The sequence below is a fragment of the Dipteris shenzhenensis genome, chromosome 3 (genome assembly GCF_047967505.1).
Source record: "Dipteris shenzhenensis isolate YYH24624 ecotype China chromosome 3, Dip_SZ_1.0, whole genome shotgun sequence".
NCBI lineage: Eukaryota > Viridiplantae > Streptophyta > Polypodiopsida > Gleicheniales > Dipteridaceae > Dipteris > Dipteris shenzhenensis.
This window is the reverse complement of record NC_141598.1, coordinates 39118467-39138321: the sequence shown is the minus strand read 5'-3', so window position 1 is coordinate 39138321 and position 19855 is coordinate 39118467. Positions and strand designations below refer to the sequence as shown.

Genomic DNA, 19855 nt, shown 5'->3' with positions numbered 1-19855 from the left:
TTTTGTTATTTTTGTTCTACACATGTCCAGAATCCCATACACAGCATACATCGTATCCTTGATTACCAAAATGCAAGAAGAGGGAAGATATTTGCTAGAAATGATCAACCAGCAAATTGACATGTTGTAACCCATCCCAAACTAGGAATTGATAGCAGTAATAAACAAAGAAAAAATTATATTATCCCCTTAAGTCTTAGATTTAGGGTAAAGCAATCACAAAGGATGTGAGAAATAGGGGTAAAAAAAATGTACAACCAAGAGAGCATGAAGGGGACTGGTATCTGATTGTATTAAAGTTCACTGTGAGACCCTTCAGTATCTATGGGATGAAGCGGCGAGTACGTCCCCTATGTAACAAAATCTTGCGGCGTCTACAAACCATCTCATATGTACATCCACAGGGTGGAGGCATGTGTCCTGTGCGAGCTCTTGTGGTCAAGTGTCGAATGATCCCTGCAAAATCCAGCCAGCCCTTTGGCTCTGAGTCCTGTCGTCTCGGCATGGTCATTTATACGGCTTTCCAAAACTGATGCATAGATCTTGGCCATAACGTGGCCAATCATGATGGTCCTGTAATTCGACGGCTCCATAGGGTCCCCCGACTTGTGGATAGGTACTATGGTATTGCCTAACCAGGACTGTGGTAGGCCTGTACAAACAGACTCATTGAAGAGACGGGAAAGAACAAAATCTAAGGCATCAATCCCATGGATTACATACTCCGCTTGCAATCCATCATGATCCTTAGCTCTCCCGTTCTTCAATTGGTGGACTGCTGCACGGACACTCTCTGGTGTGAAGAGACTAGATGAAGCTGGCCTAGGGGGGAGAGAGAGAGAGAGAGAGAGAGAGAGAGAGAGAGATGTGATAACATCTTCAGGAGGCCCCACAAGCCTATGAGACAAAGTACAAAATCAAAGTGACACATGCACATACAAGCCAATGGGATGAGGCAAAGGGATCACTAAGACCCTTTGCTGAGTACTGGACTAAACTAAACTCAAACATATAGAAGGCAAACAAAGTCCAAAACTAGGGAGATATAGCTAGAGAATCGGAGTCAGAAGACATAGCCATGTGCCATGGTAGCTCTCTTGTGACCTGTGAAAATGTCTCGTATCTGAGTCTGTCTGGTCGTCTCACACTGTGTGGCCAGGGGCGTGGTCTCCAAGATCTTTGTATCTTGTGGGCCATATCGATAGTGACGCCTCTAGTTGGACGATCTCCACTGAGTAGAGCTATGATGGGCTGAACCTCCATCGTGCGTGCTCTGGTTTGTTGCTACCTGATGTGTGGCTCCTGTGCCTCTGGCTGCATCCCTCCTCCTCGTCGTCTTGTCTCACTGATCCATGCTGCTCTCATGTTGTCGATCTCCTCCTCCTCTACTCCGACATGCCCAGGAGCAGACCCAAATCTGTAGAAATCTGTGACGTGTCACTGGGCTGGGCTTGGTCTACCTCTATCTCCTGCGGCACTACCCTCCCCTACTCTATGATCTGATGCAAAAGGGTCTCTCTATGTCATCTCATCTCCATCAAATAGAGCCTAACGCAGATCTGGTCCTGGAAGTGAATCTATCAAGAGAGAGGTCTCAAGCCATGTCTCTCTTGGAAGATGCAATGATTGCTCCCTCGAATCTCTTAGTAAACCAGACAGGTACATAGGAAGTGCTCCTGCCTGCACAGTGAAGATATGATCTAGAGTGGAATGATGTCTCCTTAAACCAGCCTATCCCAAAGCTCGCTTCCAGTGTGTCTCCGAGTAGGAGCTGATCTCTCTCTCTCTCTAGTACCGACCCGTAGATCTTGGCCAGTGTATGACCAATCATGAGAGTGCGGTAGTTCCCAATATCCATGGGATCTTCTGTTTTGTGTATCGGCACAATGGTGGTGATACTCCAAGCAAGAGGGAAGCCATGACATACTGCATGGTTGAACATATGTGCTAGGATCGGGGCCAAGACCTTCTGTCCATGTGCGAAGTGCTCAATCCGTAGCCCCTCATGGGTGATCGGCAACGGGGGTGGGGGGGGGGAGGAAACTGTGAAATCCTGTACTCGTGTCACAAATGCCCCCTCCATCTGGGAAACATGTAAGCCCTACGGACAATGGCCATTGCTGAAGACTATTTTATATGATCAGGTCATGTACCATAATTTGCGACAAGCCTCCTAGGCAGATCACAATTGTCCAGGGCTGTATTTTCACTTCCCAAGCAAATTGCCTCATTGCCTTGTGGGCTGTACCTTTCCTTTGTGCTGCTCTAATCCTATAAATCCTGCAAACATGACAAGATGCCACAACTTTTCTCTAACTCATGAGCAACACTTACATGCAACTGCTCAAAGTAAAGCAAACAAGAAACCATCACCATTTGTTTTCTTTCCACAATGCACATCTATATAGAAAGCTGGTGTTTTCTTGCTTCAAACAATCAACATATGCTACATATAGTTTCACCCAAGTGTGAGGAAGAAAGCTTCTCTCTTCCTAGTAATGTTTTCAGGTCTGCTCTCATACCAATATTATACTCCTACCCAGCAGTAACATTTGAAGTAATTATCTGTGCTGAGACACTAACAATTAAGCCCATAGATCTACTGCAAGTTCAACCAAAAGCTAGGGAAGTCATGATCGCACACCAGGGTAGACCTCAAGGCATCCCATACCACCAACGCACAGCCCGAGGATGTCCTCACATGACACAATCCCTAAGGGCTCACGCAACCTCATTTAGGCTCGACGATCATCCCTCTACAAGTCAAGTTTATATAACCTCGGCCCTTGGCTATATTAGCACGACTGAAAAGAAAAACCTGATTAACTTCCCTCTTGATCTGTCATATGTCGTCAGTCCTCTCAGTTATTAAGCAAAGTGATTACCTAGACAGTCCTTGTCCTGCCACCTAGGCAAGTTAGGGACAAACTAACCCTACTTAGTTTGGGATACATTAATAACATTAGAAGAACTACAGTTTGGGGTAGGCTAAAAATGACCGAAACTCATCTGAGGTACTCAGCAGCACGTTTCATACTGGTACTAGATTTTTTTCTGAATCAAAAAATACATAGGACAAAAAACAAGAGCAAGGATATGCACTTTTGTAATGAAACTACATCTTTAAAATCCCAATACATGCTAGGCACTCTTCAAAGGCAACTTAAATTCAGATAACGTCAAAACCCTACATATTATAGAATTGATTCAGGTACAAAGTCTGAGTCAGAAGTGGTCGTCTTATGAAGCACTTCCAGCTCTAGCCATAATCTCCCATAAACCCTATATATTTTGCATGCGATGGATCAATTACATCTGAATATTCTGCACATGTAAATATTTTCACTACCTGCAGGTTCCAGATACGAAATAACAACAGGAAGTTATACACACATGCATGCACCAATACACACTCACACAGCTGTTTTTTAAAATGCAACTTCAATCTCTATATCCTAGTAAAACCCTCCTATCTTTCTATGCTTTGATGATTACAGTAAAAGTGGTAGCAATCAAAAGCAATTACAATGATTAGATAATCTAAAACCATCAAATCTTGAAAACCTTAAGTTTCAAAATTGCAAAGAGATTGTTTCAGTAGCACTCAGTGATATCCTTTAGGCATCAAAAAAACCAAGAAAGGCCCTCTATTACAAACCTGAGGTAATAGTTTCTATATGCATCAAAACCAGAGTTGAAGAGGGTAGAGAGTCCATTGCGTATCAGAAATGTTCGGAGCTGCAAAGTAATTTAATATTAGGAAACGATAAACTACCTCCAAAACCCAACATTGGATAATTCTCCAGTTTACCAAAAACAAATTTCAAAAGAAAAGATTTCGATAATGTGGTAATACAACACACACAATTAAAAAAGGTAAATTGCAGAAACACTTTCACCATGAGACTTGAGGGAGGTACTTCAAATTTAATTTATATCCACAAATAAAATGAGTATGCAAGCTAGGACAACCAATATTATATCTCATGTCCAATTAATTTTCTGGACACTTCTTTTCTACATACTATAAGAAAACCTAAAATTTGTATCCAAAATTTGTATACAATGGTTTCACAAAAAACAGACAAGAACAATCCAAATGATGTAAAGAAACAGAAACATCGAGATCTTGCAAGCTAGGGGTATCAAGAGGTGGCACCCCTCTCATGTGATTTACAAGGACTCCCCTCTTGCAACTAATGACACCATCAAACAGCCAACCTTCCTAAGACACAGGTCATCTGTTGCCAAAGGCATCCAAAACTCTATTCGTATATAACACAATGGCAAAAATCCCAATATATCCTCCTTGGTATTTACACCTGCTAGACGTGTGGCTCGAAATCTCATCAACCTCCCTCGAAACTTTTACAAAGGAGGTACAAGATTCATGACATCTGATTGTAACGAGAGATCAGTTACATGCAGCATGCAAATGTATACGCAGTCAAGGGAGCTCAAATTTTTGTTCAAATATGTAAGACCTGACACTCCTTTTTTTTACACACAATGCTTGAGATGGATTTTCTAGCGAGTTCACTCAGCCAATCAGAACATAAGATTAGGAGCAACCCCCAGAAGCTTAATCTGGTCCCCGTGCTGAAGCTATTAGTAGTTGGAGTCTAGAAATTATGCCAAATAGGAAGTTGATGTGATGTTACTCAACAAAGGCAGGACTACAACACTTCAGGTCTCTCCCTTTGTGCTATGGAATCAAAAAACATAAAGTGCTTTGTTCTTGCCTGAAAAATAAGATTTTTAAAAGACAAATAAGTGGCCATGGGATCCACACTGTGTACTTGGGACTTGTAAATTAAATCATAAAGTGATCAGGCTCACTAACTCTACCCAGGACTTGGGACCCAGTACGCTACCACTGGGATGCTGAGTCACTCAAGATCGAGGAGAAAACATGAAGAGACCATTTGGAGGAGTTGCGGCATTGCATGGAGCAGAAGAGCACCTGAAAGCCACAAGGACTTTGCAAGACATAAGTTATGGCACCAGAAAAGCTAAAGCTTCATCGTTCCAGAAAATCTGCAGGTCATTGACGAGCCAAGCAGTGAAACACAAGGATGATAAGAAAGGACCGCCACCAATGTGGGATCCACTCAACCAATGAGGAAGTGGTAAGTGACAATGAATAGATGAGACCATAGGAGATCAGGACACGAGAGAAAAGAATGGAGCTTCATTAAAGTCTTCAAAAGACCGAAGGGTCTATATAAGACTAAAGAAAACCAAATAGAATAAAAGCTAAGGGATAGAGCCACTAAATTCCCAAGGCTGATGTCTGAGACGAGAAGAACATGTAGACTGTGATGTCTCTACGGAAGTGCACACATAGCCTAGCATAACTGTGTGCATGAGAGAGATAGGCCATAAGGGATCCCTGCAGGAAAACCCCCAGCTTCCACACCTTCCCAATCCTTTCCTCTATTACAAAGCCCAGTGTAATCTACACATCTCCTTGGAAACCACTGCACATTCCCGCCCCCACTACACAGTAGAAACCTGCTCCTCGAGTTTAAGCCATTGTACCTGCGCACCCTACTCAGCAACCATGGTAAAGATGTCCACCATCCCTGCTACAATGCAAAGAAAGCTTATCAATCAAAGTGGCTCACTTCCAAACAATGCTTCACCTTGTCTGACTACCAGGAGGCCAAGGATCACCACACTCAAGGTTGCCCCAAATTGAGGCCTCCTCCACTGCCTTCAGCCCTGGGAACCTCCATTCTTTGGAATACCACGTGCCTCATTGTCAACCAACAACAACCCCCTGATAAGCTGGTGCATGTGATTGACCAAACCCTGTCGGTGGATGCTGGCACAAGGACATGCTCTACCAAGGCAGAAGCCATGAGAACAGGAGAAGTCCAAGTCACCTGCGAGCAACAACAAAAGTCCAAAGGCAATTCCAAGAAAGAGCATACTGATGGAAACCATCCTAAAAGATCAGAAATGAGGGCTATCCAACATCTGAACCTTTCAAAACATTAATATCATTGGACAAGGGTAAATCTTTCTACATCGGAGGACAACAAAATGTGGACATTTCTTTTGAATGGGAAAATGTCATTACCCTAGGCTTCCTTTCTGTTCAAATTTTTTTAGGAAGAAAAACCTCTCTATCCAAGGCTATGTTCAGAAACTATTCGAATCTCGCACAGTATTATCAGATTATGGCCATGTGGATATTTTCAAAACAAAAGCGTATATCGCAGACTCTCAACGAATGCCAAAGTTCACAGGAATTCAGATCATCATTCACAATACAAAACCGTTCTTCTCTCTTAACTAGCACAATCTTGTGATGAAGAAGGACCTACCAGGCCCCGGCCATTAATTCCATCTAAACCCATAAACAGCTACATATCCTGATGGCATTCAAAGAATGACAGCATCTCAGACAACCAATCGGCTTCCAGCATAGAAAGAATACTCCAAACCATAACCTGGAATCCTCTTCTACTCATCGATCCCATTCACTAACTGCAACAAAGTCATAATATTTTCTGAAACTTGAACCGAACAAACACAATTGGTTCTTTTGACATAGTTTCGTCCAGTCTTTAGTTATAATATGAATTCAAAAGAGACGTGACAGCACACAACTAACATTGTGGGATAACAATGAACTAGCACCTTGTAAGTCAGAAATTTCAACTTCAGCATCAAATGCTCTGACTCATCCGCAAGTGCATCACCCTCAACATTGCTCACATGCAAAGTCTCCTGAGTTTTTTCTGACAATGAGATCATACTGGGAGTCGAATGCTTTGACGAGATCTGACTCTGATTATCAAATAAGAAAACGTCCACAAAAAACCCTGCAAAAACATATTGATTCACAATTTCGGAATAAAAATACAGACCAAAAAGTTCAGTTTTACCAACAAAATACCTGATATTTGGAAGACATAGCAAGGGAATAAAGCACACTTAAGGATGTTATAGATACTATAAAACTTCCAGCTACATTTAAATGAAGGCTACACTAACTTATCCATCCGATTTTATTTCTGGTACTTGGACCAATTCCAGAGCGCAACTTGCTGAGGCATGTGTTACTTTGTTACACATTTTTGGCAGGCTGATCGTGATCACATGCTATGATGTCAGCTTCACAGGAGCTGTTTTTTTTAAACAAAAAAATAAACTTTCTATTAATGCTTGGAAAAAAAACATACAAGTCAGCTATCCCAAAGGCGCTGTGATCGAGGAAAAAGCCTGCAAGCCTGGTGGAGAGAAAGCTAGCCTGCTTCCCGAGAACCCAGCTCACCGCCTAGAATATCTCAAGGATAGGGGCTAACAATCAAGGGGTGGACTATACAGCCAAAAAATCCCTTGCGGCATAAAAATGTAGACAACTCCTGCAGGCCATGCCTTCCACAAATGCTCCTGCCTTTTGACAATCGCTCTAAAATCTGATGCCCCACGCTCCCAAGTGATGCATAGAGTATATATGATGCCCTGCTGCGCTGGCGAATTCTACCATTTTCCCCGCTTGAATCTTGTTCGATCCATAAACACGTGCAATTCCATCCCCAACCGGTACCACTAGCAACATGATGCTCTCCCATCACTAGGCTGCAGCATGCAACCCTAATGTTCCATGCCGTGATGCTGGCCACCATCTCCCACACACCATCCTTAGGAGAAGGAAGAGGGCGTTGTCGAGTGGGAGGGGTTGCCTTATGTAGCTCAATCCGATAAATGCTCTGTCTGTGTATCTTGTAAGCTGGAGAGACCTCGTTGATGTGGAAGGCATGACCCCTCTTCATCAGCCAGGCCGCCATGCCCCATGTGAAATCCTAGTGAATACTCTACATTCGGGCCACAATCCTAACGGGATCCTAGCCACATCCTCAGGGCGCTAGAGCAGCTCCAAAGGCAATGTGGGATCATTTCCAAGACACCATCCATGCATCAATGGCAGCGCCCATCCACCGGCATGTGCTCTAACCAAGGTCCTATGGACAAACCTTGGTGAGCGGTCAACCAAAAGAAGTACGAGATCTTCCGTGGTCAAAGGCTGGACCATAGCCGCGTCCAAAAACAAGATTAGACCTCTTGGGGTATCAGTGTCTCTCCGTGTCGAAGGAGTCGAGGTCGATGTCTCCATCTGTAGTACTCGCCATCCAATCCGTGTTGTGTAGGAGAAGAAGGGTATCTCCTCTATCCTCTCTGCGGCCAAAACCATTCTCTTTGGGTCGCCACAGGGGGGCATCTTGATCCGGGATGCTAGGAAGGTCGATAAACCAAGCCTTTGTTGGAGAGTGGGAGAGAAGATGAGCATCATGGAGAAGAGTGTGGGAACCAAATGGCAAAATGTTCCATTGAGTTGAGAGGAAGTCCTCTCTTTTATAGACTGGCAGAGAGGGTGGCCTAAATCAATGGCACCTCTCCTACATCAAAGGAGGTAACTCCTAAATCATAGGAACTCCACAATCATAGGCACCACCCCATGTGGGGCCCTTTGCATTATTGTACACACACACACACAACCATATGACTCCTGGTGGATGCACACATGCACCTAGCAAGCCCTTGATCACACATATCCCAACATATCCCCCCTCAAGGGTTTGCCTCTTGCTATGTCAAGGATACATCTAGTCACATAGTTTCACATGCCATTTCATGATGGTCAAGGATAAATCTATGGCTAGGATCTCATGCTAGCAAAGGTTCCCAAGGGTCGTTTACAAAAATGGGATAGAGTCCCCTCAAATGGTTATCTCCCTTGCATGTACAAGGATGAATCTTAGGCCTTTGTGTGAACCTAGTTTCTCATGTTTGCAAGAGATACCATGGGGGCAAACATGTATCACATGGCCTACATCATATGGTGACCAGAGGTGATTTACAAAAGACAAAACACATAACATTCTTTTTGGAGTACTATTCCAAACAAAGAACCTAAAAAATTTGACCAAGTGATGATAAATTAAGTTCAAAAGACAAAGTGCTCAAAAGGCATAGTCTTTATCATCTACCACAAAGTTTGATTCTTCATTTGTTGATGGAGTTCTCTCTTCAACCAGATTTGCCATGTTGTTGATGTAGCCCTTCTTTACAAGATATGCTTCAATATCCATTGAGTTGGATGTAAAACTGTTGCTATACTCTTCATCTAGAAGGCTTTTGAGTAAAACTTATGCACTAAATACCTTTTCAAGTTGCACCCAAAATTCATGTAAAGTCTCACACCCATCTATGTGATGAATGTATGAGTCACTAAGTCCCAATGGTATGATAGCAAGGGCCTTTTCATATTTTACTATCTATGCTATTTCACCTTTTCTTGTTGAAGGTTTGTTCTTCTTTCCACAAGCAATATTCCATAGACCTTTCTTCATGAGAATGAATTTGGTTTGCCAAGTATGGAAAGAATGACCATCTATCTTACTCATGTTAGTCATTAGGAAGGTCTTACCTCTTACAAGGCACTGCCTATTCCTTCACAAAACAGCATTCAAACATATTCAATTCAAAATATATCATAAATGCATCGTGAGCATTTACCAAAACTATCAAACCGCTGTAGGCCATTTTCTCCCGGTCGTATTGATGCCCTCTGGGCCCCGGTATGTGCCATATAGCTTTAGTTATTGGCACTTAGGTCGCCTAGTACTTTTAGTGTCTTATGACACCTAGTACTAGTGGTACCACTAGGACACTAGGTCCTAGAGTTCTCTTTTATAGTACTTTGTACTTTCACTTTCATTATACTAGTTGATGTGATGGCTTCCACTTCTTGCTCCACTCATGTGCATCCTTTTACTTCTGTGAGCCTACAGTGGTATCAGAGCACTTCCTTCCTAGACCTGCTCCACTCTTGTGCATTCTTTTGCTTCCGTGAGCCTACAGTGGTATCAAAGCACTTCCTTCCTGGACCTGCTCCCTACTCCTAGCTTCCTGCTTCTAGCTCCAGCTCCAACGTCAAAGCTCAGCTACCGGACGTCCCGCATAGCTCTGGCGTGACCCCTCGACCTGCTGTCTGTACGATCCTGTACAATCGTAATGGTGCATCAAACGGAAAATTTTTTCCTATCCGTACAGCCATCCGTACAGCGCGCCAGAACATGTCCGTATAATTGTACGAAATTCTGTATTGTCCCGTACAGTTGTACGGAACTTTGTATAGTTTTCGATTTTCGCACATTTCCGTACTTCGACGTCCGTACAGTTCCGTACCGGCCGTACCATTCCATACATTTCGTACCGTCCGAAGCAGACATTCTAGCAGATCTGCAAATTTTTGGTGAAATTTGGGGCTTTTGCATTCGGGCTACGATTTTGCAAGTAGATTGTACAATTTTTCAGATTTGCAGTGAATTTGGCAAGAAATTGTAGGCCATTTGATCACATTTGCAAATTACAGCTTATTTTGGCACTTTTTCAGACTTGGACAGCAAGTACTATTTTTTGCAGTTGTAAGCCTTGAGGCTATCTTTTGGGTCACTTTGTCAGTGCTTTTTGACTTGTCCCATTTGCAATGGTTGGCAACAATCATGATTTATTTGGCATTCTTCATGAAGATGATAAGTTGTATGGCACCAACTATCCGATGTGGTCTTATCTCATGAAGCATATTCTTGTTGCAAGGCATTTTTGGAACATTGCTTCTGGGGTTGATCTGAGGCCAGCCAATGCTATAGTGGCTGCCCCTATTGCTGGTCCCTCTACAGAGGGTACTCCTCCTGATGCTTTATCCTCTAACACCCCTATTGCTGCTCCTCCAACTCAGGAACAGACAAGATGGGATGCAAGAGATGCAAATGCACATTCCTGTATTGCTTTATCATGCAAGAGAATCATTATTCCACACATCCGGTCATGCAGGACAGCAAAGGAGGCTTGGGACAAATTGGCTTCTCTTTATCAGATTTGCAATGAGGCACGTGTTGCATATTTAAGAAGGCAATTGCAGGAAGTCAACATGAATGAAGGTGACTCTATGGATGCATACTTAACAAAGGTCAAGGACCTCATGGAACAACTTGTCAATATTGATGAGGTGGTGCCAAATTCTCAGCTTGTCAGTACCACATTGAATGGGCTCCCAGATACATATCAAGGGTTTGCTACAACCCTTTGACTAGTGGCCATGGGTAATCCAGACCACTACTTCTTTGATCAGTTAGTCACTTTGCTTTTGCAGGAAGAGCAAAGTCGTGCTAATAGGCAAGCTACTATTCCTGATCATGCATTTGCTTCACAGCAGACAGGAAAAGGCAAGGCTTCCAAGCCTATGGGAAAGCCTAAATATGCGCCTAACAGTGGCAATTCCTCCAATGCATCTCAAAATACAGCAGATAAGTCAAAGAAGAAAAGATGCAACTATTGTCGCAAGCCAGGGCATGAAATTTCAGAATGCAAGAAGCGCATTGCTTCGGAGAAAAAGAAAGCAGGATTGACAGTCAATGCCTCACATGCAATTGAATCCCATGAGCTAGCAGATGCCTCACATGCACATGCTCTCCAGGATGATTGGGCATGGGCTGTGCATTGCTCTTTTGATCCCTCCAAAGTTGATGCATTCTGTTGATGCATTCTTTACTCCTAATGATGCTCAGTCTTGGTATTTTGATAGTGCTTCCAAGCACGTCACATCTTGCAGATAGTTGTTTCATTCCATAGCTAATGCACCTCGAGGGGGGACTGTCACATGTGCCAATAATGCTTCCTATGCTGTAAAAGGAATTGGAGATGTGCAGCTCACATCTATTTCAAGCCATCCTATCACTTTGACAAATGTTCTTTTTGTGCCTGGAATTGAAGTCAACTTGATTTCAATTTCAGCAATTGGCACTTTAGGTTTCAGAGTGATATTTGATGGATACAAATGCTTAGTATATGATCTTCGTGATGACAATGCCATAGTTCTCACTGGCACTTTGCAAAAGGGGCTTTATCACCTTGATCATCACTCAGCTGCACTTTCAATTGAAGCATTTGCTATTTCAGATTCACAGCTTGCTGAAACTCATCTTTGGCATGAGAAAATGGGTCATCTCAATTATAGAGCTCTTGCCAAGTTAGTGGTGGCTGAATATGGTTGAGAATGAATTAGGATGCAAGCTTGTCACCCTCAACACAGATAGGGGGGGAGAGTATATGTCAAAGGAGTTTGATGCATTTTTGTCTTCATGGGGCATTGTTCACTCATGCACTACTCATTACACTCCTTAGCATAATCCTATTCCTGAAAGGAAGAACAGGTCCACTATGGAGAAGGCCAAATGCATGCTTAAGGCCAAGTCCTTGCCCAATAAATTTTGGCTTGATGTAGTGATGTGTGCCAACTATGTGCTGAATAGATCTCCTACAAGGGCATTGAGGATTGTTACACCTTATGAAGCATGGAAAGGCGGTAAGGGGGAGCATATGTTCATGTACCATCTCAGCTGAGACATAAGCTTGATGATAAGGCAATCAAACAAATACTGGGAAGATTATTGTCAGTAGAGATGTAATCTTTGCTGAACATTCGGCTTCTCCTCTTGTGGACTGCAAAGCTAAGCCAGAAGTTGACATGTTTGATGCCTTTGACTCTTGGTTACCTCTGCTTCCCTCAAAGGGAGACTTTGACCAGCAACATGAGCCTCCTGCAGGTCCTCCAACAAGCAATGATCAGCCAGCACCCCATGCTGATTTGCAGGTTCCTCTTCCAACACCAAATGATCCCACTATTCATGATGCAGTGATTGAAGAAAGAGCTGTCAGTAGACAGCAAAGGCAAGTTCCCAGAGGGCTTCTTGACACATTGAGGGACAGCAAACAAGATCAACCTCTTGCTGCCTGAACAAGATCAGGGAATAGACAGATGCATGGTCACTTTCTTGAGTTTGCACTCCTTGGTACAGCTTGCAACGAAGAGCCTTTGTGCCATAAAGATGCTTTTGACAGCAAAGAGTGGATGGATGCAATGAGAGCTGAGCTACAATCTATAGATCTCCCTCCCGGCAAGCATGCCATTGGTACCCGGTTGGTCTACAAATTAAAAAGGAAATTTGATGGCAGCATAGATCGACACAAAGCCCGTCTTGTTGCAAAAGGGTATGCCCAACAACAAGGCATTGACTTTGAGGAGACCTTTGCTCCCACTTCCAGGATTACTACTATTAGATGTGTCATTGCCATTGTAGCCCATCATCATTGGCAAGTACACCAGCTTGAAATCAAGACTGCCTTTCTTCATGGGGATCTGCAGGAAGAAGTTTATGTGACAACCTCCTGGCTTTGAGGTTGTTGGCTCTGAAAACAAGGTATGCCAACTGAGAAAAGCCCTTTATGGTTTGAAGCAGGCACCCAGGGCATGGTATGCTAAAATTCATGCACACTTACTATCCCTTGGTTTTCAGAATAGCCCCACAGAGCACACTCTTTATGTCCGTGGGAGTGGATCTGATTTTTAAGTGCTGATTTTATATGTGGATGACATGCTGATCATGGGCCCTAATACTAAGCATATTGCAGCTTTCAAGGCTGATTTGCAGCAAGCTTTTGAAATGTCAGACATGGGACAGCTGCACTATTATTTGGGCATTCAGTTTGCTCATGTTGAGGGGGGTATCATGATGTCATAGTCCAAGTATATTGGACAGCTCCTTGATCGTTTTCAGTTTGAGGATTGCAAGCCAATCTCTACTCTAGTGGACCTTGGCTTCAAATTTTCAGCTCATGATGGGAGCCCACCATGTGATATCACTCTTTACCAGCAAGCTGTTGGATGTCTCATTTACTTACAGTATGCAGTATCCCAGCTCAGTAGGTTCATGCACATGCCTATTTCACAACATTGGCAGGCAGTGATGAGAGGCTTCAGATATCTCAGAGGCACTTCGGATTTAGCCCTCTTCTATGGTGATCAGGGTTTAGACCATGCATGCTTGAACGGATAGTGACTGAGCAGGTTGTTCCGACACCAGAGTGTCACATATCGGCAACTATTTTTTGCTTGGCAGTTCATGCATCTCTTGGCTCAGCAAGAAGCAACCCACAGTTGCCACATCCAAGTGTGAGGCTGAGTACAGAGCAGCTTCACCGCTACAGTAGAGTGTGTCCGGCTTCGATAGTTACTTTCACATGTTGGTATTCGCCAGACATCCTCCACTATGGTCTACACTGACAGCCAGAGTGCTTTGGCCATTGTGCGTAATCCAGTGTTTCATGCGTGTACCAAGCACATTGAAGTTCACTATCATTATGTTCGAGAGCGGTTGTTAGCAGGAGACATAGAGTTGTCCTAGCTTCCCACAGAGGACAACATAGCAAATATGTTTACAAAGGCACTTCCTTATCCCAAGTTCGAAGCCTTTCAACAGGCTTTACACTTGGTTCCCTTTGTCACATGATCTGGCATACCTTGTACATTCATAGGTGGCTATATCCTTTTGGATGAACATGTGCCACCATGACCAGAAAATACCATGTATTCTGAGACGTTTCTAGAATACTTCAGCCCATACCATGGAGGGGGGTTTGTAGGCCATCTTCTCCTCGTCGTATTGATGCCCTCTGGGCCCAGGTATGTGCTATGTAGCTTTAGTTATTGGCACTTAGGTCACCTAGTACTTTTAGTGTCTTATGGCACCTAGTACTAGTGGTACCACTAGGACACTAGGTCCTAGGGTTCTCTTTAATAGTACTTTGTACTTTCATTTTCATTATACTAGTTGATGTGACGGCTTCCACTTCTTGCTCCACTCTTGTGCATCCTTTTGCTTCCGTGAGCCTATAGTGATATCAGAGCACTTCCTTCCCGGACCTGCTCCACTCTTGTGCATCCTTTTGCTTCCGTGAGCCTACAACCGCAAGACAGTGCTCCAAAGATAAGACTGAAAAATGCCTCAGATCACTTCCAATGGTCAAACATCCAAAATCCCAAAGATAATTGAGATAATAATGAAACTTTCTAGCACTTAACCATATTCAATAGTTCATATTAGAAGCAAATATCACTGTCACCCCCAAATTGAATAGTATGAAGATGGAGGGTGCAAGAGAAAAGCTTCAAGAGGACTTTCAGAGGCAAATGAAAGCTCTTACTGAGGACTACTTCCAGCAAAGAGGAATGGCGAAATTTCCCGTTGTGTCACCGTGGAGAGATGCACCTATTCCGACAGATATTTGTGTGATTTCTCCACAATCGCTGCATCATTTGAGTTCAAATTTCTTCAGCAAACTCTTTACAGCATTGCCCTAAGTGGTTGAGAGGAATTGACGAATGGTCGCAGCTATGGGCGGAATTTTGAGCTAGATTGGCAAGCAAAGAACGAAGCAGCACGGCTGCTCAAAGAAAAATTCCGTCAATCCCAGCAGTGAAGAGGTGCCCTAGTGTGGGGAAGTTGGAGCTGGAAGCATTTTGAAAGTTAACGGTTGGATTTGGAGAAATTGATGCTGCAAGATTAGGGCAGAATCGGGAAAAATGGGAGAGATGTGGAAGAAGGTTGAAGAAGATGATGAGGTGGCACTTTGGAGCTAGAGTAGGCTAGGAGCACTTTGATGGATCTTATAAAAAAAGTTTAAATAAAAGTACTGGAGGAATTGTCATTTATGATCCTAGAGGAAATGAGATTCAAAAAATGGAAATTCAGCTTGAAGCCAATAGTAATAATGAAGTTGAGTTGAATATGCAGCCCTCTTCGAAGGTTTGAAAGTATGCATTAGTCTGAGTATTAAGAGACTCATGATTAAGGGAGATGCTCTGTTGGTTGTGAAGCAAATTTTAGGTGTCTGGAAGGTTAAGCATGTTCATCTGAAGAGATGGATAAGTGCGGTGAAGAAACTGTTAAATCAATTGGATGCCTGGACACTCCAGCATATTGAAAGAGGTAAGAATGTAAATGCACATGATGCTGCGCAGGAAATTACAGCAGCCTATGTTGATGCAGTAGGAGTGCAGGAACCCTTATACAAAGGAAGGGAGACATTAGCTTGTGAGGAAAGCTTCCTGTTAACTGGTAAAGTGCCTGAAGAAGTTCCGAAACAAAGAAAATACAGATTTATTAAAAGCTGTACTTCTTATTGTCTGATAGATGATGTTCTTTACATGAAAGGGGCTGATCTGGTGCTCAGAAGAATTCCCTGACATGAGGAAGTTTTTCATATTTTACAAGCTAATCATGAGGGAGTATGTGGAGGACATTTTGCTTTCAAAATTATGCTAAGGAAAATACTTACAGAAGGATATGTGTGGCCATCCCTCCAGAGAGACATAAGACATTGGTGCAAGTCATGCCTACAGTGTCAACAAATGAGTAAGAGGATCTTACATCCATAACTCAGAAATATCATGCTTGCTTATAATATTTTCGAGAAATGGGGAATAGATGCCATCGGTCCTCTACCCATCACAGCCAGGGGAAATTGTTATATGCTGACAGCTGTGGATTATTTGACGAGATGGGCCGAAGCACGAGCAGTACGGGCTGTCAATGCAAAATCTGTATGTTTTGTGTATGAGGATATCTGTTATAGATTTGTTGTACCATTGGAGTTGCTTTCTGATAGAGGTCCAGGTTTCAGGAGTGAGCTGAAGATTGAACACAGATATGCAAGTCCATATTACCCTCAATGTAATGGGATGAATGAAAAATTTAATGGTTTGTGTACTAATATCATGGGAAAGATCATGAGAACCTATGAGAAGGAGTGGGATCTTGCTTTGCACTAGGCTTTATGGGCTTACAGAAGGCACCCAGTTTTCACCATTTCATCTTGTTTATGGGAAAGAAGCTCTGTTGCCCTTGGAAGTAGAAATTCCTGCATTACAGATGTTAATGAAGATAAATGAGGATTCAAATTCTACTTTCCAAAACCGGTTATTGGATTTGCAGGAAGTACAACTACATAGACAAAAGGCGGTGGAACATTATGCTTTAGTTCAAGAGGAGAATCAGAAGAGAGCAAATAGGAAATTCAGGGATAAGAAAATCAAGGAGGGTGATCTAGTTTTGAGATACAACAGTAGTCTGGATTCTACCTTCAAGAAGAAATTTGTGACCAAATGGGATGGACCTTTTCGTGTGACGAAGAAATTTAAAAATGGATCATATCAACTTGAGGATTTGGATGGTCAGCAGCATAAGAATAGAGGTAATGGCTTCATATTAAAGAAATACTTTCATAGGATCATGAGTGTGGGCGGCTGTGGACCTGCTGTGATGAAACCAGATAAGCCGGAAGACCTCATGGATGAGGATATCTCTGAGAAATGCAAATCTTATATCCCTTTATTTGCAAGACATGAATGTCTGCACACTTGGGGATGGGCAAAATGATAGGAAAAAATCTGTATCAAGCTTTTTAGCACTGTATATAGCTGTGGGTAGGCACATAGTTGTACACATCCAGGGTAGGTGTGGGCTTTTGGCATTTGTGGATATTTCTTTCACAAGCATGATGGACTGATGTATATTTTTTTTGAGATAATAAAGTATGTTTGCAGGGACTTCATGGGAAATGATGAAATGCAATGTGGTTGTACCAGACTTCCAGAGCAAGGCTGTCTAGTGTGTGGTCAAGTGAAATGTTTTTGGGGTCAAGTCATGAAGGGTTTCTTTATTTTATTATTCTGAGTCAACGTGCACTTGCATGCTATGGGAATTTGACATGTTTTGGTGCCCACGTCAAGGGGCTTCTCATGTGTGTGTACAGGGGTGCATGCAAGCTTTAATGTGCATGCTAATGTGTGTAGGAATTGTGTGACTAAAGGTCCAAAATGTGCATTTAATGTGATTTGAGGGAAATGTCTTGAGAGTGGTAAAATGTCACTGGTAAGGTGGCAGATTAGGCTGAGGTGGCTAGACTGATTGGGAAGGCATCTTGCTCATGCATGTGGCTACATAATAGAAGAGGGAAGCTTCTCGTCGATGAGCAAGCATGGTACGTGGAGGAGCTTGGGCTTGAAGAGAGGGAGAAGTGGCAGGAGAGAGCGGAGAGACCTGGGCTGCGAAGAGCTTGCAGGCTGGCTGGAGGCCATTGCGATGGTGGGAGGCTCGTAGGGTGAAGAGGAGAGAGCAGCTGAAGGAGCGCAACTGCTAGCTGGTTGAAGGGCTACACTGTAGGAGGGGGGATTCCGTAGATGAAAAAGGGTGTGTGTGCATAAGCGAAGGGCTGAGTGCCTATGAAGAAAAAGGCCTACGTACGTGATGAGACGGGGATTTCCGACTGCATGCTTGGCAAAAAGGGACTCCAGGTTTGGAAAGGATAAGCTATGGGTGCTCCTGGGCTACGGCTACGTGGTGAATTTAGATCGAATGGGAGAGAAGGGCTATTGCGGACGCTGTTAGTTATCTTCACAAAAGGGAGTTTGTGAGCTTGTGTGCGCTGAGAAGACCTTGGCGCTGAGGACCTCCAGAGATAGCGAGCTGTTTCGTTGGCTGAGCATAGCTACTACGTAGGTAGGACAGTCGTTTGCACGTGAGCTGATGCAGAGAATCGTGGTCTGGCTGAGATCATATGGAAGGGCTCCGTTTTTTTTGATTGAGGAAGCTACGTGGCTGTGCGGGTGATGCCATAAATGTGAGCTAATCTCTCCGTGAGAAATGAAGGCAGCAGGGCTATTGCTGGAAGTGTCTTCCGTTGGGTTTGTGTGTAGTTGGTCATGATCTATGGATAAGGACAACTTAAGGCATAGCTGTGTACCGTTGTCTACTAGCTGAAGAATTTTGGGCAACAGAGACTCCATGAACTCCGTATGCAAAGAGATAGAAGGACCAAGGAGTTGCAGGCTAAGGCGCAATGGATCGTGACCTGCATCGATGATGGTTGTCCTAAAGGAGCTGGGCAATTGATGCTTGCTGCAGATGTTCATCAATCACTGATCTTCTGCCTTGTGAGGGAAGAGAAGCTGTCCTAAAGGAATCGGAAGTCTCTTTGACATGGTTGTGATCTTAGGTTGATTTGATTGTGGGAGATTTTTGGATATTGATTGAGAGGGAGAAGAGGAGGTGCTGTTGCAGCTTTGTGGGAATTATGAGCTGCTGTTCTTGATGGAAGCTTAGAAGTGTAGGCTGTGGGTTCATAGTATTCTGAGGCTGACTGTTTTCTGAGTTTTTTTGGGGGGAAGTTCAGTTCTGAGTTCAGCCTGTTTCGGGCTGTGTAGTCTTTCCCCTCTTTCAAAGAGTCTGTGTGTGTCCTAGTCAGATTGTGTGGGAGATTGACTTGTTATTTGTGTGCTCTGGATATCTGCTCTGGAATCTGGTTCATAAGCTCACCCTCTACGAGCCCACATTGCAGCTGATCCCTATGAAGTCTCACCTATCTGACGTGGTGAAGTACATAATTCCTGGTTGTCTTTCCATTTTTTCCTTATCAACGTGTTGGGACTTTATGATATTATCCCTACATTGCTATAGCAAAGTAGTCACATGGGCCATTACCCTATCAGCATCTGTGTAAGGCACATGAACTTTGCAGCCATACATAGCTTCAAATGGAATGAAGTTGCTGCACCTTTTGGAAAATGTGGAATTGGAGTCTTCCACCACTCTTTTCACTCGCATCTATGGCTCTCACCCCTCAAGACTTCAAGCCAGAGATTGGATGCTTGCGGCCTTACCCTCTGACCTCGCCTCACACCTTAAAGATGTTCGTTTATTGGAAAGGGGGTTCTTCCACGTGGTCTTTGGTTCCCCAAAGGCTGTGGGCAGCACAGGGCTCAAAGACAATCCATCGCAATAGGGTTATAGAGGATCTTCTTGGCTCCTTTCAAGCTAGGTTTTGACCCAGTGGAAGAGGATAGTCATGCTACAAGACCTGAATGTGCATGCCTTCTAGCAAGATCATGTAATGGTGCAGAGCTAGACTGTGATATACTTTTGAAAGTGGATCCACAATT

The 19855-nt window shown here is 43.4% G+C and overlaps 1 protein-coding gene across 1 annotated transcript in view; it reads right to left on the bottom strand.

Annotated features, from left to right (window-relative positions):
• Positions 1-19855, bottom strand: part of LOC147903782 (tRNA ligase 1-like) — a 253182-nt gene that overhangs the window by 27744 nt on the left and 205583 nt on the right. The window contains exons 14-15 of the mRNA XM_087401184.1: positions 6649-6833; positions 3659-3738 (exon numbers count right to left, since the gene is read on the bottom strand). Coding sequence (XP_087257310.1) covers positions 3659-3738; positions 6649-6833 — 265 coding nt within the window. The remainder of the gene's footprint in view (positions 1-3658; positions 3739-6648; positions 6834-19855) is intronic.